This window comes from Microcaecilia unicolor, chromosome 2, assembly GCF_901765095.1.
Source record: "Microcaecilia unicolor chromosome 2, aMicUni1.1, whole genome shotgun sequence".
NCBI lineage: Eukaryota > Metazoa > Chordata > Amphibia > Gymnophiona > Siphonopidae > Microcaecilia > Microcaecilia unicolor.
Window position 1 is genome coordinate 92,977,424 of NC_044032.1, and position 22,904 is coordinate 93,000,327.

At 42.5% G+C, this 22,904-nt stretch overlaps 1 protein-coding gene across 1 annotated transcript in view; it reads right to left on the bottom strand.

Moving 5' to 3' along the window:
- Nucleotides 1–22,904, bottom strand: part of LOC115461873 (chondroitin sulfate proteoglycan 4-like) — a 122,248-nt gene that overhangs the window by 32,412 nt on the left and 66,932 nt on the right. Inside the window, exons 6-8 of the mRNA XM_030191932.1 lie at nt 10,448–10,646; nt 5,753–5,884; nt 1,562–1,722 (exon numbers count right to left, since the gene is read on the bottom strand). Of these exons, the coding sequence (XP_030047792.1) occupies nt 1,562–1,722; nt 5,753–5,884; nt 10,448–10,646 (492 nt within the window). The remainder of the gene's footprint in view (nt 1–1,561; nt 1,723–5,752; nt 5,885–10,447; nt 10,647–22,904) is intronic.

A 22,904-nucleotide genomic window follows, 5' to 3' on the forward strand; every position in this document is an offset into this window, starting at 1 on the left:
TTCTTATTACATTGTTTCAAGTTGCATGTAAGCTCCTTCTGAATGCAGAAGTTTATTATTGTAACCCGCTTGGCCTCTAGAACCCAAGTTTGCTTTTGATCATTGGGGCATCAGTGACAATGGTAAGGAATTCCATTTCCTAGTAGCTTGGTATTTGAAGCCTGCATCATGAATGGATCTATAATGAAGATTTTTACAACATAGAAAATGGGCAAGATCTTCATGCTCATCCGACGTCGAGAGACTAACAAGTATTGCATATAGTCAGGTAAAAGACCTTTATTCAAAGTGCTTGAAAGAAGGTTACAAATGTTTTTCTTCTTTCTAAAGTTCACTGGCTGCTTGGACCACTGCTGGCAATGCAGAAGGGAGGGGGAGCACCTCAAACAGGGAAAGGCATTTAGCAGAACAATAGATGGTACAGTAATACCTCGATTTTTGTTGACTTCAGTTATCATCGGTTTCGGGTCTCATCGATTTTTTTCTGCGAAAAATTTGTCTCGGATTTTGTCGGCGTGCCCACGTGACCTCACTGCTAATTTTGCGAAAACAAAGGGCGACCCACTCGTTCTTCTGCTCAGTGTGGCGTTGTTTCTCGTTCTGTGAGCATCACCCCACGCGTCTAGCCAAACAATTCCATTGCTTTCCAGTGTTGATTCATATGGAAACAATTGCCTCGATTTTCGTCAGTTTTGGATTTCGTTGATTGTTTTCGGACGGATTATCGACAAAAACCGAGGTATCACTGTACTTAAGTTGCCCTCTGGAATGTGGTCAGTAGAACTACTTTCCACAGGGCCAGATGCTCAAAACACTGGCGCTGTACAAAACAGTGCTGGAAAATTAACTTTCCAATGCTCAACACTAATGGCATGCACATTTTATGTACACTGTTAGTGCTGAGCATTGGGAAGTAAGGAGGGGGGAATGTGCCCAGCTCTTGTGCGCATGCCTAGTTGAACAGGGGTCCCAAGTCCAACTTCACTTCAGGGGAGCATTGGAACTCATGCTCCTGAGAAAAGATGGATATGACAGGCTTGCAGGGTCAGAAGGGAGCAAGACCACCACCCACAAGGTCAGGGGGCAAGGTGAAGGGACCAATAGGAGCAGCGTCTTAGATCAGATCACAGAGAAGGTAGTACCCTGGCTGACCCATCAGAACAAAGATAGTAAAGACGATTAGGAAATAGCAGCAGGTAGAGAAAGGACTCAAGCTCGGCTGAGAGGATGAGGTCTTTGCAGAAGAAAAGACCACTAGCAAAGAAGTGTGTACACAAAAGCAAGGGTGGCTGCAGTACAAATGGGACTACATTACACACAATACATTGCTCACATACCATGACGGAAAGTAACTGCAACACTAAAAACCCTAAGAAGTGAGAATAAAATTAGACACATTTTAAAGCTATAATATAAAAATAGTATAAGGCTGCCGGGGGCAGAACACCTTGAGTATTGTGTGCAATTCTGGTTGTCACATCTGCTATGGTTTTACTGGTAAGCTGCTTACTGTAACAGTACTGTACATTGCACTAACTTTTGTACATTCACACATCATTACCATAGATTGTGTAAAAGTGGAAGTATCCTGGGAGGTATTGTCAGGGCCAAGTATCTTCAGCTTTCCAAACTTCGGAGGATTAATAACGGTAAATGTTATTGTCCTGTTTCCTGCATTAGTTACAGCTTTTAGTTCACTGGATGAAATGGTTCTCTTTGTTCCTGAAAATTACAAAGAAAAAAGCTGCTAAATTGCACAGATAATGCACTTTTGCCACCGGTTGTTTCTAAGAAACCTTTGCTTTTACCTTTTGACAGAATAGGACAAAAGTAAGTGGGGAAACCAACCCTCTTCCTATAGAAATTTATTTTTAATAATAAATGAACATGATTAAAAATTGTCCAAATAAAGGTTAGCAGACATTATGCTCAGTGATATACCTTAGCATCCTGGGGCTTAAGGTCTGAAAATTCAAAATTATTTCCACCTTGTTTGTAAAAATGCCAATGAATTCTTTAATTTCTCAAAGAAATTTTCAGTGTGTTTTTAGCCAGAATATGTCTCAATATGCTTTAACAACATATGTCAAGGAGGGTAAGCCCAATATCTTAGCAGCATTGCTACGCACTATCATGAAAAAGAGATGACTAAGTCCCAAACTAGGTTTTTGTTCACCAACAGGTCGATGTGATAAGCTACACTCCCAATTTTCCTGCACTAATCTTGCTCAAAATGTAGTAAGCGTGGAAAAATCAGAAATAAAACTATAGTGTTAAAGGGTAAAATGGTGGGAAGAAAAAAATGCATGCAAAGGCAAATCTGAAATTGTTCCCAATGTAAAAAAGTTGCTAAATTTTGGACCAAACGTTTACACACTTTGTAGCGCTGACTCTTTCTTCAGCTTACACTTAATTTCTCACTCAAGAAGTCAGAAATTTGACAAAGTCAGATTATGGACTGAGGCAATGTTATAGGCCAATGATCAGAAGCAAACACAGGCGTCATACTAGCGCCTGCGTTTGCTACCGCCCCATGATCAGAGCCCCTGATCGCATGAAACAACGTGCTCGTGGGCTCTGAACGCAACTAGCTACTACTACTACTACTACTACTATTTAGCATTTCTATAGCGCTACAAGGCATACGCAGTGCTGCACACACATAGAAGAAAGACAGTCCCTGCTCAAAGAGCTTACAATCTAATAGACAAAAAATAAATAAAGTAAGCAAATCAAATCAATTAATGTGAACGGGAAGGAAGAGAGGAGGGTAGGTGGAGGCGAGTGGTTACAAGTGGTTACGAGTCAAAAGCAATGTTAAAGAGGTGGGCTTTCAGTCTAGATTTAAAGGTGGCCAAGGATGGGGCTCAGGAAGTTTATTCCAGGCATAGGGTGCAGCGAGACAGAAGGCGCGAAGTCTGGAGTTGGCAGTAGTGGAGAAGGGAACAGATAAGAAGGATTTATCCATGGAGCGGAGTGCACGGGAAGGGGTGTAGGGAAGGACGAGTGTGGAGAGATACTGGGGAGCAGCAGAGTGAGTACATTTATAGGTTAGTAGAAGAAGTTTGAACAGGATGCAAAAACGGATAGGGAGCCAGTGAAGGGTCTTGAGTAGAGGGGTAGTATGAGTAAAGCGACCCTGGCGGAAGATGAGACGGGCAACAGAGTTTTGAACCGACTGGAGAGGGGAGAGGTGACTAAGTGGGAGGCCAGCAAGAAGCAGATTGCAGTAGTCTAAACGAGAGGTGACAAGGGTGTGGATGAGGGTTTTGGTAGAGTGCTCGGAAAGAAAGGGGCGGATTTTACGGATGTTGTAAAGAAAGAAACGACAGGTCTTGGCAATTTGCTGGATATGAGCAGAGAAGGAGAGAGAAGAGTCAAAGATGACCCCAAGGTTTTGAGCTGAGGAGACAGGGAGAATGAGAGAGCCATCAACAGAAATAGAAAATGGGGGGAGCGGGGAGGTGGGTTTGGGGGGGAAAATGAGAAGCTCGGTTTTGGTCATATTTAATTTCAGGTGGCGTTGAGACATCCAGACAGCAATGTCAGACAAGCACGCTGAAACTTTGGTTTGTATGCAAGGTGAGATATCAGGGGTAGAAAGGTAGATTTGGGAGTCATCAGCATAGAGATGGTAGGAAGAGCCATGGGATGAGATTAATGAACCAAGGGAAGAAGTGCAGATAGAAAAGAGGAGGGGACCAAGAACAGAACCCTGAGGTACGCTGACAGGCAGAGGGATAGAAGTAGAAGAGGATCCACCAGAGTGAACACTAAAGGTGCGGAGGGAGAGGTAGGAAGAGAACTAGGAAAGGACAGAGCCCTGGAATCCAGGTTAAACCTATTCATCCCCGATGATCAGCGACCAGCGTGCCAAAGATTGGCTCGCTGGCTGTGGCAAACCCTACACCAGCTTGGAGAAGATGTTAGGGTTTGCAGACCATTGGGGAGGAATGGCGAGACCTGTCCAGCATGCATTTGCATGTTAGCAGGCCCCCATTCCCCCCAATGCAGCAGCCCCCACAGGAACCCCAACCCGACCGACTCACCCACCCCGACACAGTTCAGGGAGGGCTGGACAACTGGTGGGTCTCCAGCCCCCACCTCCCCAACCGGTGGTCTAGCGGCCCTTCCCCACCCCCCTACCTTAAGATGGAGGAGGGAGATGGCCTGCAAAATGGCAGTGCCCAGCCCTGCCCAGTGCTTCCTGGGATGCACTGGGTGGGGCTTCACGCCATATAAGGGTACCTCCCTCCTCCAACTTAAGGTAGGGGGGTGGGGAAGGGCTTCTAGACCACCAGGTGGGAGGGGGGATTCACTCGCAACCCACTGGGCCACCAGATCTCCAGCCCCCCTGAACCTGTGTCGGGGGGGGGGGGGGGGTTGGGGGGACTGGCGGTCCACCAGACCTCCAGCCCCCATTTCGCTTGGCTCGGGCGGGGGTACTTAGGGTCTGGTGGTCCCATGGACCTCCAGCACCTGTATTTGACAGGTCAAACAAGTGCGGGAGGATTGCGCTCAGGTACAATCCTCCCGCACTTTCATCCCATGATCAGAGAGAATTGCGTGCTTAAATTTACATGCACTTATCTCTGATCATAGGTCCGGTAAAGCCCCACGCTGTTCTAGCGCTATTTTTAGAGCGCTGATTGGACCAGCGCAGGGCTTTTGATCATCTGCCTATTAGTGCTCTGCTCTCAGGACCATTGGTGGCCCTGCCCCTCCTGACTTCCATTTGAGCAGTGGGACCTAGGGGTAGAGTGTGGTTTGGCTCACCCCCCTAAAATTCTTTACAGCTTATGGATGCAGTGCAGGGGTGTGCTGGTAAATTTTTAACAACAGGCTCTTTCTCTGGACGTAGCCAGCTCTGCATTTGGAAGGGCTAGGGGTGGCTGGGGTGGGGGGGAGCAACACTTGCCTCTCTCTCCTCCCTCCCTTCGTGTGGGCACGCTAGGCATACCTTTGCTGGCAGCCAATAAATGGACTGCCACCACTCCCAACGTCTTGCTCTGAGCAGCATGCTGAAACTTCTCACACATGCTGGAGAAGTCCCAGCCTGCTGCTCAGAGCTGGAAACAAGGAGCGGGGAGCAGCAGCAGTCTATTTACTTGGCTTGCAGGGCTCAGCATCCCCACCAGCAAAGTAAAAGAGAATTCAGCAGGGGGCCCAAGCCCACATTTTGGAAGCCAGTTGTTAAAGTAGCCATGGAGGGCCCTACTTTAACAACCGGCTCCCAAAATTCTTAAAAACTTAACAACCAGCTCTTGCGAGCCTGTGAGAGCCTGCTCCAGCACACCACTGATGCAGTGATTAGAACTCAAACTGGACCCAGCAGCCATACCAAAGGTATATCAGACAGGGGAAGTTGGGGGCAGGGTGGTGATGGTATTTTTACGTTGAAACTGATGATCCCCGATAAATATCCTATGCCAAAACTAGGTTTATCAGTCTAAATGATCCTAATGTAAAAACACATTTTTTTTTTTTTTGCCTATCAGCCTCTTATAAAGAAGAGCCACAGTTGATTTAGACATTTAGGAACAGGAAAACATACAAGGTGATGGCAGATAACGTCTCCAGTATGCCCATTTTTCCAATCTAATAAACCACCACAGCACCTAGCTCATCCACTAGCTTATTTGCATCAGTGTTAAACCTCTGCATTGGAGCCACTTTGCTACACTCTAATAATTCTGTATGAAGAAACAATGGAAGCAGAATACTGAAAACAATGCAATGGTTTAACTCTTACCTGGAAAGACACCTAGTCCTCCGTTTGCCTCTAAAATGATAACCAAAGTTCTGGCTGTGATGCTAAAGATCTGTCGAGGAGCAAAGTTCACACCATCTGTAACCTGGAAACTGAAGCCGCCAGACATTGCTCCTGGAAAAAAAAAGGATAAACAACACCCAGACACAATAAATATACACATAAAGGCTGAAGCAGCATGGTGACTAAGTTAATGAAGAGTTGAATGTAAAATTATTGCCTTTTAATCTGAAATAATACATATCAAAAAAGAATTTGCTGTAAGGCTATGTTAAAAGCATATTTCTAAAATTTACCAATGTACTAACATTATTTGTATTGATTTTACTCATTGTGGAGTAAACATGCTTTATTTGATAAATAAAGTTGGCACACAACTTGTCCCCTCATTAAAATACATTAGTTTGCTTAACAGGGGGTAATTTTATAACATTGAACTTATGTAAAATGTCAAAAAAAAATATTCCTGTTTTATAAAGGCAACATAGATGCCTATGTGGGTTGTGTACACTTCAACGCCACCCCACTCTGTCCAAACCATACCTCCAAGAACACCTATGTGCAGATCACATAAAAGTAGGTGCTATCTTGTGGTTCTCCTATTTCTTACATGTTTATACCCACATGCAGTTTTACAAAGGCCTGTTTCTGCATGTAAAAGAATGCTTTTCACGTGTAAAAAGCTTCATAAAATTACTCCAAGAGTTGGGATATATACAGCTAATGCAGAGGCACAGGCCTCTGTTGTTTTATGACCCCTCCTGATTTCCCTTATTATTGCATGTGTGTCACACTGAATGGTTACTGATCTTTAAACAAAATATTTTATTTGTTGCATTTGTATCCCACATTTTCCCATCTATTTGCAGGCTCAATGTGGCTTACATTGTGTGTTTCCGGAGTGAGAGATACAAGTGGTATTACATTAGAGATCATGATTGGCATAGTAGATTAAACAGTCAAGTATAAAGAGTTTATATTCAGAATTAGAAATAGGGTGGTAGACAAAGGAAACCTGAGTAAATACAACAGTTTTTAAGTTATTAGGTCCTTTAAGGTTATTTGAACTCTGGCATCTTTTCATGCCACAACATTTATTTAGTTTGGCTGTGGGGATATTTTGGCTTCATCCTTTCCCCTATGCATATGTAATATGCCTGCAAATGCTATCCAATCACACCCTATTATTTTAGAATGCTCTGCTCCCAAGCAACATTGCCACAGGTGACTCAAGTGGTGTTACATCAAGTGTGATGGACAGTTCCAGGTGTACAGAATGAAAATATTTAGCAATTTAGATGTTACATTACTGGACACTTTTTAAAAAAGTATATAGGAGAGAAAATTATAAATATTGGACTTTAAATAAATGTCTTTATTCTTAAAGATGTTATAAGAATTCAGCTGTAATGTCATCAATTTCCCAATTTTCAAGTTAGATATTCAATAACCAAATTCAAATGATAATTTTACTATAGGATGATATCTGAAATTTTCACTTAAACTTCACATTTTTATCTTCTGTTACAATTTTACAAAGAAATATCTCAAGTCAACAAATCGGGGGGGGGGGGGGGGGTCTTTTCTAGCATTTAATTTACTGGTTTTAATCTGAGTTCCTCTTTTGGAAAAGAAACTTGCTATGAATTACAACTTTGAAGTAAACCTTCAGATAAGTATATTTACTATTTTGAGGTGTTTGTTTGTTTTAGAAATTCTAAATTCTATTTAGGAATTTGATACTTCTAAGCTTCTATTTTCTGTTTCACATGCAAACTGGAATTCTTCTTCTCCTCAATTAAAGTCAGGTCATTCCATGCCAAGTGGTCTAAAATTAAAAAAAGTTCCCACCATCATGTTCTCCAATTTTGTTCTAATTTTATCTTTTGCGCGAGTCAGGTGTTAAACGAAGTTTCCCAAAATTTGAGGTCTCTAACTGCAATAATAGTTGCAGATCTAGACCCCCTTTTCTGAAAGGTTGTCAGTCCATGAGCGCGCGACGTTTACCAAAATGCCATTTTTGAGGTCTAATAAAATCCAAACACATTTATAAGAATGGCTAAAAAATTCAAATCCTGTAGTTTTTGATGCTAATTCCGATGAAATACATTTTAACATTATGGATGCAAAATCCAGTCAAACAAATTGACTCAAAGTGTGCATCAAAATTGGTCGTGACTCATCGGAACATATTTGGACCAATATTCAGACCACAACAACTTCCATGCAAAGATACGGACTTGAAATTTTGAACAGGCATTATGCTTGTGCTGGACATAATACTGCCAGATTTGCAACTAACCAACATCTATAACCGCCCTGCAGGATTTCTTCAAAGTTGGCACTGTCAGCGCAAATGGTAAAATGTACCAAAGTTCAAAGCCAATTGTTAAAAAAGAGTCTGCCTGAATCAGCTTGTGAACAGTATCATCTGAAAGAGAAAATTGTGCTCTACAACACTGACTCTTTTTTAATAATTGGCTTTGGACTTTGGTACATTTTACTATTTGCGCTGACAGTGCCAACTTTGTTTGCATGGAAGTTGTTGCGGTCTGAATATTAATCCAAATATGTTCCAATGAGTCGTGACCAATTTTGATGCACACTTTGAGTCAACTTGTTTGACTGGATTTTGCATCCATAATGTTAAAATGTATTTCATCGGAATTAGCATCAAAAACTACAGGATTTGAATTTTTTAGCCATTCTTATAAATGTGTTTGGATTTTATTAGACCCCAAAAATGGCATTTTGGTAAATGTCACGCGCTCATGGACTGACAACCTTACAGAAAAGGGGGTCTAGATCTGCAACTATTGCAGTTAGAGACCTCAAATTTTGGGAAACTTTGTTTAACACCTGACTTGAGCAACAGATAAAATTTGAACAAAATTGGAGACATGATGTTGGGAAGGTTTGGACCACTTCGCATGGAATGACCCAGTCTTAAATACTTACCTGGGTAAGAAACTTTATGCACATCATTCAATTATATCTTTTCTATGTGTGTATATGCATATATGTGTCTTATGTTCTTTAATGTCTGAAAATGTAACCAGTCACTTCTCTCCTTGCCCTAAGTTTTCTTCCTAGGACTTTCTTGCATGGGGCACCTTTATATTTCATTAATGACATTGACGGATACCTCTTCAGTTCTGGATCTTCCTCTGGTAGCTTTTTTTTTCCTTTCTCTAATAACCTATCTTTACTTAATAAATAAAGAAAATCAGACATCCAACTGTGCATGTACTTTGACTGTGTCACTTTGTTTTTCAAGGAACTACTAGCCCTTTATAATAAAAGCTAATTTTGTAATCCTAACTAACCCACCTAAATGTATTTTCTGCTTTCATTCTATCATTCAGGCTACCTTCAATTATCCCCTCTCTTTTACATACACGGTACATTGTTATAACTGCAATCTAATACAGTTACTTTAAATACTAAATAGCAGAGTTGTGAAACTTATATCCTAAACACAAGAATAGCAACTAATGATAGATTTTTAGATCTTATTCTAAATCTCTGATTCTGAATCTACTGATATCAACAAATCTGTCCAGAGCAATCATACTCTCAATCATAAATTCCAGATCAAATGTCAAACACTCATCTACTCATTATTGTCTACACAATATTTGTTCATAAATTCCCATGTAAAATGAAACTCCAAGCCAATTCATGTGTTAGAAATGGTTTAATAAGTAATTTCCCTTTTGCTGTTAATTTTAATATCCAGAATGTTCATTCATGCCAATTAAATGTTAACCCTTTAACTCTCTCTCTTTAGGTTTAGTTAAGAGAATTTCTGTTCCACAGATGCTCTCTCTATATATGTTTCTCTCAGTGCTGCACTTCAGTCTCATATACACACCTACCATGACTGAAGCTGCATGAGTCTGTCATTCCCTATCTGCAACAAAATACTTCTCTAATTTTCTCCCCAAATGCCCACACAACACTCACTCAAGTCTAGATACTTGCCTTCACTTTACTACTGGGACCTGAGGGAGCTTCTTCATACTTAGGTGCCATTGTTCACCCAAACTAGCCCAGACTCTATACAACTCTTCTCTGCCTTAGACGTGTACCCATGCCCTCTACACACACGTGCATATGTGCCAGACTGTGCCCGCCGACCCCAGGAGGCCAGTTCATCCAACTGTCTATTGCTTATGTCTGACTTATTCTTGCTATCCACCATCTTGGGTGAATTCCTTCTAAATGGTAGTAAATAAATAAACACACACACACACACAAGCTGCCACAAACTGCAAAAGCACTTCTGGGCTACTACTGCCTGGTCATGGATTCAGGATAGCAACCTCTATCTTCGCCGGACCAATCCAGTGCTTTGCATACATCATTTCTAGGTTTGGTGGGGCAAGTTTAAAAACCCTGTCAATGGCCTTGCTAATGCCGGCCAGCCTGGAACACTCTCCTGCCCCAATGGGCACATGCTTCTCTCTCCCACATTGCTAAAAATGTTAGCGCGGCTTAGTAAACAGGGCCTGGTTTGCATGAAATTCTTGCTTTCAGAAATGGTTAAAGGAATTTTTCATGGGTATATGCACATAAAGGAGGGAACACATATAGAACATATACTCTCCCCATAATTTTAAGCTGCTGCCATTGAGATATCTCTACCTTAGGGTCTATGCTTTATTTATGACATACCATTGTGTATGAATAACAGCTGCCTCTGATTTATATGAGCCTGGGTAAAATTGAGGATGCTTTTGTTCGGAGATGATTTAAGAGCCAAATGGCCATTGCTAGGAGGTGTAATGGAGAACACTAGTTCTGCAGGTGAAGAGTCTTTGTCTTCTGCATTGAGATCACCCTTGGTTATTTCGGTGACTGAAGACACCCAAACCTTAAAGAAAGAAAGAGTAGTGTTTTCTGGCATGTCTGAGAAACATTTTATTTTGATTTCAAGACACTACTCATAGAACATTATACAGATCCATCATCATAAGCCAGAACATGAAGAAACCATTTCCAAATCTCTAAAACCATATAACAACTCATGCTTAAATATATTTACCAAAATTAGAACCCTTGCTTTATTTATTACTAGTAAAAAAGGCCCGTTTCCGAAATAAATGAAACGGGCGCTAGCATGTTTTTTTTTTTTGTTTTTGTGTTTGATATTAAGGGATATATATGATTTTAAAAAATGCAAAGATGCTTTTTTTGTTAAAGTTTTGAGAGAGCGTGGCAGGCTGCAAGGGTGTTTTTTTTTAATAGTGGTTGAGCATTTGTATTGTAGAACCTCACACCCCCACTTCTGTATTTAATTGTTCTTTTAGAGAGAATGTGTGTGTGTGTTACAGAGAGAGTTCGTCTGTGTGTATTTGTGAAAGTGAGAGAGGTTGGTGTAAGTGGGAGGGTGGGTGCGAGTGTCTGTGTATGTGTTTTAGAGATTATGTGTGTGTGTGTGTGTGAATGTAAGAGGGGGAGGAACAGAGTGTTAGGCTGCAACAGTGATTTTTTTTTTACTCCTGTACAGAGCACCCTTCCCAGGACAAAGCCTTTGTGCACACAGAACCCCCAGCCCCACCACGCAGCTAAAAACGTGCAACATGCGCATGGTAATCATTAGGAGGAAAAGCAAGAGGACGCGATGTTGGTTGAAATATAGACCCGGCTTCCCCGCGTTTTGTTTTGTAATTACATTTCGTTCTACCTCTCGGCACCGGCTCTTTCGTGTACCCTCCGTTCTCCGGAGAGGCTTGTGGCGGCCGCCGGCGTTATTTGAAATATACAGGCCAGCTCCCATCGACGACGCCTCTTGCCTGACTTAGGAGAATGTTGGTCAGAGCCGGTTCCCTGAGGCGACGGTGGTAAAATGCCTTTTCTGCGAGTAGCATGAGCGTGCTGAAGGCGCTCCGCTCCTCCTCTGGGGTCTGACGTCGCGTTTCCTCGCATTTTGGAAGGCTGGTGTTGGGCGCCATTTCTGCTTCGTCGGCGCAGTGGCAGGTGATTGTGAGGCAGGGGGAGGAGTAGGGAAACACTCCCTTTCAGTTGTGTTCCTGTTGTTCATGTTTGCGCAAAATTGCTCCACCCGCAATGTTATGACGTTCGACGCGAGGGCGTGACAGACAGACATGGTGAGTGGAGAGGCTTCACCACCATGAACTAACGAACCCTTGACGGAAGTGGCTGGAGCTTGGGGCCTCAATAGAACGTTCAGGTAGCGAATTACGTCCGGAAGGGGCGTGGCTGAGGGCGAGTGTATGAGTGAGAGTGAGTGGTGGCTGACAGGCTACAACAGTACAGGGCTTGAGTGTTTCCCTGCCATACTGTGAGCTTCAGAATTGGAGGTGAGAATTATTAATATAGATTGTACATAGGCTCTTACTGGGCATTATCCTAACTGGACCTAATGCACACAGAGAAGGTACCCACTATGTTTTGCATAAGTAACACAGAGAAAAACTATTATAGCCAGTCTGATATAAAAAGTGAAGAACCTGAAACATAAATTCAGCCTGAGACTTAATGTAGATTCCCCCGTGGTGAGGTTTTTCAGCAATAAAAGATTAAACTTATCACGGTATTTGGGTTTCCATGCTAAACCTACACCACTTGAGGAATTTACAAAGAAAATAATAGCAGATTAAGGGAATTTCTATGATGGAGGTTCAAATGACCTCAATATGACGTTTCAGATAGTTTAATTTTCAGTTCAAAACCTTTCAGTAGTTTTCAAGTGTCTTTCCAGAAATTATTACTGACACAATGTTTTAAAATATATATTTTTTATTGCACATAAACTTTAGATGTTAAAATAAATGGTATTAAATATTATTTTGGCACATACAACGTAGAGGGTAAGAGTATACAACAAAAGCAATCCAGAACCCCCCCCCCCCACCCACAAAAGACTCTCAAGAATGGAACATGGACTTTATTAATGACCCGACACAAGCAGTGTTTCAGTGTAAACCAACGCCTGCCTCAGGGTTCAATTCCTGGCATTCTGCTCTGCATCAGAAACTTTTGCTCTGGTTTTGAGAGTGGACTTTTAGTATATGTAGTCAATGTTCTTTATGCAACAACCTATTGTACTGACCCCTGAGGCAGGCATTGGTTTATGCCGAAACATGGCCCGTGTCGGGTCATTAATAAAGTCCACTCGTTCCATTCTTGAGCGCCCTTTGTGCTTTTTGCTGGATTAAATATTATTTTTAAATGACAATCACCACTAGTTAAAACCAAAAATTTAAAATAAAGCTGAGTGTTAAAATACAAGATGTTCAAATTGTACGTAACCAAATAAAATGCACTGTCTATTAAAGCGAATACTTAAAATGTTCTCTTACTGGTAACACAGTAAGAAACTTTCACTTATAATATGACAACACTCTCAACCAGAAGAAATCCTGAACTTAAATTGATCATCAGATAAGTGTTTTTATATTTCTTATTCCTGAATTTAAACTTGCTTACTATTACTACTAGTTTCTTTTACAATAAGTAATTCTTTGTGTGTGTGTGTGTGGGGGGGGGGGGGGGGGGGGGGGGGGGGGGGTTAAAATCTATTACAGGTTTCCCAACAACTGGAATTAAGAATTAATCACCCACGCTCTGATAAGTATTTCTACACCCTTAACACAGTCTCTTATAAAAGTGTTGCTTCCCCAGGAGATGCTTGTGATGTTGCAGGGGACACATCTGCAGGGCCTTGAATGTATAGAGAGCTTTGGTCTTTCTTGACAGAGGGGCCCTTGGTGATCCAGCGGTGCTCTGGTTCACCTACTACCCGGCTATATCAAATTAAAGTGAAAGAAAACCCCCCTATTTTCCTTATCTGTCAGACCCAACAATAAGACTCTAGCTGATGGTTTTAACTTTTTAAAACTCAGTGGCCTTTCTTGCTAATAAAATCAAAAGATAATCACCTTTTATTAGCTTACCCGGACTTTACCTTGCCTTTTATATTAACCACAGACGTCAGCCAGAGTGGACTCGGAACAATTCTGAATCAGGTGCAAGGGGACTAAAAAGAAGTAACCACATTTGATGGTACAGGCCATTAAAAAAAACTGAAAGGATTGATCAAAGTTACAGCCCTTTTAAGCTGGAGTTATTGGCTCTAAAATGAATAATAACCAAAGAATTCAGAGAATCTCTCGAGTACCGAAAGTTTGTCGTCAAGATGTAGCAAAACAAATAGCAGATCACCAATGTAGAAGGTAGAAACAAGGGCTTTAATTTCACCAAACAAATGCTTATGGCCTGACATGGCCATGTTTTGCAAAATAGACTGCATCAGAGGCAAAAACTAGACGCAGTCTATTTGGAGAAACCTGGCCCAAGATGGTCAATTTTATCCTGTAAATTTGTTTTCGCCCACAGATCTTCAATTTGGTGAAATTAAAGCCCTTGTTTCCACCTGCTGTTTGTTTTGCTGCATCTGCACTGCAGATTCCCTGCCTCTGTTTGTTCCTCAAAGAGGAAAATGTTCCAGAAGTGGATGAAGATATTTGGTATCTACTGGCAAATGAAACTTATTCAAGAAACAATGACCATCAGGAAAACACAGAAGCAGGAAAAATGGAAGAACCACATGTAGATGAAATTGACTATAACCACTCTATTTTCTCCAAAAAAGTTCAAAAGACGAAACAGAGGAATACCCCCTAAGTACTTAAGGGAAAATTATCAACTGTTCTGTGAATAGCAATGTTCAGAGAAGTTATATTCAAAATATATGTACTTCAAATATAAACACCACCCTTCATGACTTCTTATCTGAAGAATTTATACTTTGCCGTGAGGCATTCAGATGATTGTACTCTATGTTGATGTGGTGGCTACTCTGACTCTCCCTTTTCTCCCCCATTCAAGATTCTCCATGTGTATGTTGTGTTTGCTGTCTGCCTCTCTGATACCTCCGTGCATCTCCTGGTTCCCACTGAAGGCTTCTTCCTGTGTTTGCTATCTGCCTCTCTGATACCTCCATACATCTCCTAGTTCCCACTGAAGATGTCAGAACTCAGTGTCTATATTTTCAAACTAGCCTCTAGGTGCTAATGCTTATACTCTGTGCTGACGTGGTAGCTACTCTGTTTGATTCTCCCTTTTGTCCCCCATTCAGGATTCTCTCTGTGTTTGCTGTGCTTTATGTCTGCCTCTCTGATAACTCCGTGCATCTGCCAGAAGATGACATCAGAACTAGCCTCTAGGCACTTGTGCCGGTGGCGCATGCCCAAAGATCACAACCAAGGAGCAGGTTGTGCTCCTTGTGAACTCCTTGGGTGTCATCAGGGTGCAGTTCAATCTCTCTCCCTTCTTCGGGGATCTTTTCCTCTTTTTCTCCTGTCTGTCGCAGTTTCCTCCATGCCGCCTTCAACATTTCAGTGTGTTACTGTGCCTGGGCATCCTATTCTCATCTTTATTCACTCTCATAATCCTCACCCTGTTCAATTTCCTCCTAACCAACCTTGCCTTATTCCTATACCACTCTCCCTTCTCTCAGTTTCAGATCTTCGTTCAACTCCCTCCACTATTCAGATTGGTTTACTGAATAATCACTCTCTCCATCACAAAAGCATGTTGGTTTCTGACTTAATTTTGAGACATTCTTTGGACATTATTTGTGTCACTGAAACATGGCTTAGGCCTGGTGACACTTATACCTTGCTTGAATCCTGCCCTCCAGGGTTTCTCTCTGCTCACACTACCATCCTGCTCATCGGGGCAGAGGTGTTGCTTGCTTTTTCAAGGCCTCTCTCTCGGCATCTCAATGTGCCTCTATGCCTCTTGTGGTTTCTGATTGCATTGTTCTGCGTTTCTCTCTTCCCTTGCTGTGTTTTTACCTAGCCCTTATTTATTGCCCTCCATTGTCTTCATCTCAAGCTTTCAAGAAACTTTCGGCGTTCACTGCTGAATCTTAGGCTTTGTTCTCTCCGTTGCTTTTGCTCGGAGACTTTAATCTTCCCTCTTCCCCTGCCTTGGACGTGTTTTCTGCTCTTATTTCTAGCTTGGGATTGGTACAACACATCTCTTCCATTCTCTCTTCTGATAAGGCTCTGGATCTTGTCTATTTTTCTCAATCATGTCCAAACCCCTCAGACTTTTCCTTTTTTCCCTCTTCCTTGGATACATAATTTTCTTCTTACATTCTCTCTTCCAGCAGTCCAACCCTCCTTTGCCTTGAACACTTCCCCTTACCTCTCATTTCTTAACTGACTCTGAGGCATATTTTCAAAGCACTTAGCCTTCCAAAGTTCCATAGAAACCTATGGAACTTTAGAAGGCTAAGTGCTTTGAAAATATGCCTCAATGTCGTTGATATATCTGCTTCCCTCTTTTCTTTATATTCCCCCACTGCAGCCTCTGTCTCAGGCACTGTCAATAACTAGACTGTTGTCCTCACTGACCTCATTGATCACTTTGCTCCATGTCATCCCGGTCTGGCTTCTGCAACATGCTCAGCTCCCTGGTTCTGTGACAACTGCTCCCAGCTTCACAGTGCAGAACACCTCTGGCAAAGATCACATACTCCCTCTCTACTTATGCTCTATTGTACGAGCCTTCATAAGTTTCACTCACCTATTAAAACTGTTAAATGTAAATACTTTGACAGTTGAATAGCTATAGCGGCTAACTATCCTCAGGCTCTATTCTATATTTTCAATCATCTTTCTCCTGCTGACACTCTCCCTTCAAATTATGACACAAATGTGCTCCCTCTCTCTGCTCTAGCTAATAATTGCAAGCCAAAACTTTACTTTTGTGTTCATTCTTTCTCTTGCTTCCCGAGCCCCTTCTTCCCAGGAATTGACTCCAATTGATTTGCTTTCACCTTGCCCTATGACGCTGTTGTTCATAAAGTTATCCATTCCCTTACTACTACATCTTCCACTGATCCTTGGCCAGCACATCTAGTTAAGTGACTTGTTCAACCCCTTCTCCCCATTCTCCTGCCTCTGCTTCAATCTTGCCTTTCCTCTGGTACAGTTCCGCTTGCATGGAAACGACTCCACTGCTCAAGAAACCTTGTCTTGACCCCTTCTCAGGCAAGATCCCAAAAAAGTACAATACATTTTATGCTGCTTATCCCAGAAAAAAGCAATGGATTTTCCCCAAGTCAATTTAATAATGGTCTATGGATTTTTGCTTTAGGAAGCCATCCAAACCTTTGTTAAACCCCACTAAGCTAACTGCTTTTACTACATTCTCTGGCAACAAATTCCAGAGTTTAATTACATGTTGCGTGAAATCAAATTTTCTCTGATTCATTTTAAATTTACTACTTTGTAGTTTCATTGCATGCACCCTAGTCCTAGTATTTTTGGAAAGCGTAAACAAGCGATTCACGTCTACCCATTCCACTCCACACATTATTTTAAAGACCTCTATCATATCTCCCCTCAGCTGTTTTTTTTCTCCAAGCTGAAGAGCCCTAGCCATTTTAGCCTTTCCTCATAGGGAAGTCGTCCCATTCCCATTATCATTTTCGTTGCCCTTCTCTGTACCTTTTCTAATTCCACTATATCTTTTTTTAGATGCGGAGACCAGAATTGAACACAATATTCAAGGTGCAGTCGTAACATGGAGCGATACAAAGGCATTATAACATCCTCATTTCTGTTTTCCATTCCTTTCCTAATAATACCTAACACATTCCATTTGCTTTCTTATCTGCTACCGCGCACTGAGCAGAGGGTTTCAACGTATCATCAACGATGACACCTAAATTCCTTTCCAGGTCAGTGATTCCTAATGTGGAACTTTGCATTACGTAGCTATAGTTCGGGTTCCTCTTTCCCACATGCATCACTTTGCACTTGCTCACATTAAATGTCATCTGCCATTTAGATGCCCAATCTCCCAGTATCGTAAGGTCCTCTTGTAATTTTTCACAATCCTCTTGCGATTTAACAAATTTGAATAACTTTGTGTTATCAGCAAATTGAATTACCTCACTAGTTACTCCCATCTCTAGATCATTTATAAATAAGCTAAAAAGCAGTGGTCTCAGCTCAGACCCCTGGGGAACCCCACTATCTACCCTTCTCTATTGAAAATATTGACTATTTAAACCTACTCTCTGTTTTCTATCTTTTAACCAGTTTTTAATCCACAAAAGGACACTACCTCCTATCCCATGACCCTTCAATTTCCTCTGGAGTCTTTGTCAAATGCCTTTTGAAAATCCAGATACACAATATCGACCGGCTCACCTTTATCCACATGTTTTTGTTCACCCCTTCAAAGAAATGTAATAGATTGGTGAGGCAAGATTTCCCTTCGCTAAATCCATGTTGGCTTTGTCTCATTAATCCATGTTTTTGAATATACTCTGTAATTTTGTTCTTTATAATAGTCTCTACCATTTTGCCCAGCACTGATGTCAGGCTCACTGGTCTATAATTTCCCAGATCTCCTCTGAAACCTTTTTAAAAAATCAGCGTTACATTGGCCAAACTTCAATCTTCCAGTATCATGCTTGCTTTTAAAGATAAATTACATATTACTAACAATAGTTCTGTAAGTTCATCTTTCAATTTTATCAGTACTCTGAGATGAATACCATCTGGTCCAGTAGATCTGCTACTCTTCAATTTGTCAAATTGCACCATTACATCCTCCAGGTTTACAGAGATTTCATTCAGTGATCCCTAGGAAAATTTTTCATTACATCTAATGAATGGTAAGGCCAAAAGTCTCCTTACCCCTGCCTAGTTTTCTCTGATGGGCACACCACACACTCAACATATGCCATTTAAATTCACAATTCACTTTAAGTACGAGAGCGTCCCGCTACCAGGACCCTGAAGCAGCAGTGCGAAACACTGGCCACCGTTGGCCTGGGGGAAGGAGAAAGAGAGTTCGGTTCAACACAAATTCCACCAGTGCCTTTCAAAGATAAGCGATTCAATCAACAGTTAATGCTATGACACTTTTTGGTGCTTTTGCTGGTATGACTGCATCATTTGGCAGTGACAGCTAAAAGTTGGACTTTGTCAATTTGCTGTAGCTCGATATAGTACAGATCACATCACTGAGTTTTTTTGATAGACATTATACTTATAAAGACTAAAAAAAATGAAAAAAGTTAAAGGACATCAAGAAGGAAGGTTTTTTGGCCAAGGGTGAAGAGAAGATTCTTTGATCTGTTCAGGTCTTAAAAAATCTGTATGATTCATGAGCTCTTAGAGGCCTTTTTCCTTCCTTTCATAAGACATTTTCAATTAGTGGATTTTGGTTATTATATAAAACCCAACTAATCCACATGCACCAGATGGCATCACATTTAACCATTCTGCCAGAATTTTGGCCAACAATCTTACATTCATTATAGAATAGACTACTGCATGGCCTCTGGGTGACCTTCACATGGATAAAGTATGTGTGTTGCATATACGTTTGAAAAGTTATGTACATTTTGGTTGGAATAAGTAACCACAGAAAAAGGAGTCCAAGTCTCTGAAAATTATTGAAGGAAAAGTATCTACAAACTAAAAATACTGACAGGTTTCCAAAGGCTTTTGTGTAATTAAAATAGAGTTCACCTCCTTAGGTAAGAGGATTTTTAGCCAGCTGAAAAAGAAAAACTATGTCTTAACTGATCATTTTCTTTCCTTTAGTCACAGCAGGTGAATCCAGATTTGTGGGTTATGACCATTGTGAGGGGGGGAGGGAAGAGGTTTTGTAAGGGCACTTCCACCTCAAGCTCAACACCCTCCTACTATTGTCTGGAATAAGGATAGCTCAAGAAAACCAGTTGCAAATAAACATGCAACCAACAGAGGGCGCCCCAGGTCTTTTAATGAAAGGTTGAGAAGGTTCAGGAAAAATCCTGGTTACCCAGCTCAACAAGGAGGGATCTTCCAGAGATGGTGGAGGTCTTTAAAACTCCTAACATCTGGGACTGGAGCAGAGAGGAGAAGGAACAGCTCCCCAGTCCTTGGAAGTGGAAAACACTAATGCTCCAGATGAAGTCAGGGAAGATCCCATGGAGTTTGAGAATTGTCCCTGTACCAAATCAGGAAGGTGAGGGGATAGAAATAGAAATTGACATTTTAAAAGCCTCTGGAAAACTGGGAATTAATCTAGTAGCTATCCCATAAGTAAAGGGTTTTCTTTTGTTTTGCTGGCAGATGTGTGTGTGTGTGTGTGGGGGGGGGGGGGGGGGGAAATAATGGAGTTCGGGCCTCTCCATTATGAGTGATTATGCAGAGGGCAGTCAAGAGACTGAGCCGGGCCTGGGGCAAGACCGCCGCCGGGGCCCCCCCAGGATCGCAGCCGCACCCCCGGATCATTGCCACCACCACTCCCCGATCACTGAAGCCGCTCACCTGCCGCACCTGTCAAGTACCTTGGCTGGCGGGGATCCCAAGGCCTTGCCAGCAGAAAAGATCATCCTCCAGCGCTGCTCTTCTTTGTTCTGCTGCGTAGCCTTCCCATGCGGCTGCTTTTCCCCTCAGGCCATCTGCCCTCTCTCTCCCTCTGCCCCTTCCAACCACTATCTGCCCTCTTTCTCCCTTCCATCTAGCATCTGCAATCTCTGCTCCGCCAATCCACCATCTGACCTGGTCTGCCCTCTCTCTTCCAACCACTGTCTTCTCTCTCTATACCTTCCATCCAGAGTTTACCCTCTCTCTCTGTGTCACGGTTGTGGCCGTGCTCTTATGTCCAGACCTACTATTTCTCTGTATCTAGCTCTGTGACCTCTCCAGTCTGCCTTATTCCCTATTGTTGTTCTTCCTGTAAGCCAAGCCTCGCTTTGGTCTCCCTGCTTCTGCTTCATTTCCTGTTGTTGTTCTTCCTGTAAGCCAAGCCTCGCTTTGGTCTTCCTGCTTCTGCTTCATTTCCTACTTGTGACATCATCAGCCTACTCCTTTATAAGCACTTGGGAACTATCATGTTTTTCCTTTGCAAATTAAGAGGTCTCTTAATTTGCCTCTGTGTTACCTGTATAGGTCATATCTCTGCTTGGCTTTGTTCCTGAGAGGCTTGCGCCTGAAGGTGTGTCTGCTGCCTCTCAATCTGCCTGGCCTTTCCCTTCTAGCTGTGGATGCTGGTAAGCACATTGCTTCTTTGTCTTATCTTAGTCTGCTTAATCCTTTGCCTGCCATTTTTGCTTCCTGGCTCTTGAGCTCTGTTTCTGCCAAGTTCTGTTCCTGTGTGTGTTTGAGCCAGGTTCTGCTCCTGCTCTATGTTTGAGCTACTTCTGTCCCAGTTCCCTGCTAAGCCAAGGCCCTTTCAGACTCCGGTTCCAGTCAAGCCAAGCCCATTCCAGCATCCTGTTCCAGTCAAGCGATGCCCGTTCCAGAATCCTGTTCCAGTCAATCCAACCCACGTCTGTTCCAGCATCCTGTTCCAGTCAAGCCAAGCCCATTCCAGAATTCTGTTCCAGTCAAACCATGCCCGTTCCAGAATTCTGTTCCAGCCAAGCCTGTCTGAGAATCCTGAATCCTGTTTGAGAATCCTGAAACCTGTTCCAGCCAAGCCTGTTTGAGAATCCTGCTCCAGCCAAGCCTGTTTGAGAATCTTGAATCCTGTTCCAGCCAAGCCTGTTTGAGAATCCTGAATCCTGTTTGAGAATCTTGAATCCTGTTCCAGCCAAGCCTGTTTGAGAATCCTGAATCCTGTTTGAGAATCCTGAATCCTGTTCCAGCCAAGCCTGTTTGAGAATCCTGAATCCTGTTCCTGCCTTATTGTCTTGCTTCTGTTATTCTTGTTGCCTAGCTCCTACCCTGTCTTGCCTGTCTAGGTGTGCTTTGTCTTGTCTCTTTCAGTCTAGTCCTGTCCAGATCCAGTCCTTGTCTTGCCCTTTTCTGGACCCAGTTTTAATCTACTTCCGTGTTTTGCCTTGTCTTGCATTTCTGGGTCCCAGTCCCAGTTTTAATCCAGTTCCGAGTCTTGCCTTGTCCTGTCTGGGTTCCAGTTCTGGAGTGCAGGAGTAGCCTAGTGGTTAGTGCAGTGGACTTTGATCCTGGGGAACTGAGTTCGATTCCCACTGCAGCTCCTTGTGAATCTGGACAAGTCACTTAACCCTCCATTGCCCCTGGTACAAAATAAGTACCTGAATATATGTAAACCGCTTTGAATGTAGTTGCAAAAACCTCAGAAAGGCGGTATATCAAGTCCCATTTCCCTTTCCTTGTCTGGATCCGGTTCTTGTGTTGTCCATTGTGTTTAGTTACCTCTGTCCTGCCTTGTTGAGTCTGTTAGTTTATCCTAGTCCAGTCTGTTCTGATTCCTACCTGTGCCAGCCCCGGTGATTTGTCTGCTAAAGCTCCGGCTTTGGTCCAAGGGCTCACCATTTCTGACAGTTGTGACATTCTACTACTACTTATCACTTCTATAGCGCTACAAGGCATACGCAGCGCTGTACACCATACACGAAAAGACTGTCCCTGCTCAAAGAGCTCACAATCTAAATAAGACAGGTAAACAGACAGAAAAATTAAGAGGTAAGGGAATAAAAGAGGTGGGGTAAAGGGCAAGTGAGTAGTGGTTAGGAGTCAAAAGCAGTGTCAAAGAGGTGGGCTTTTAGCCTGGACTTGAAAACGGCCAAAGACGGGGCTAGACGTACAGGCTCGGGAAGTCTATTCCAGGCGTGAGGTGCAGCGAGATAAAAGGAACAGAGTCTGGAATTAGCAGTAGAGGAGAAGGGGATGGACAAGAGAGATTTATCTACAGAGTGGAGTACCCGAGGGGGAGCTTAGGAAGAGACAAGAGTGGAGAGGTACTGGGGAGCAGCAGAGTGAATGCACTTATAGGTCAGTAAGAGAAGTTTGAACTGAATGCGGAAACGGATAGAGAACCAGTGAAGTGACTTGAGGAGAAGGCTAATGTGAGCATAGCAACTTTGGCAGAAAATGAGTTGCGCAGCAGAGTTTTGGACTTATTGAAGAGGAGAGAGATGGCGAAGTGGGAGGCCGGTGAGAAGCAGGTTGCAATAGTCTAGGCGAGAGGTGATAAGAGTGTGGATAAGGGTTCTGGTAGAGTGCTCAGAGAGGAAGGGACGGATTTTGCTGATGTTATAGCGAAAGAAACAACAGGTTTTGGCAATCTGCTGAATGTGAGCAGAGAAGGAGAGAGAGGAGTCGAAGATGACCCCAAGGTTACGAGCTGATGAGACAGGGAGAATGAGAGTGCTCTCCACAGA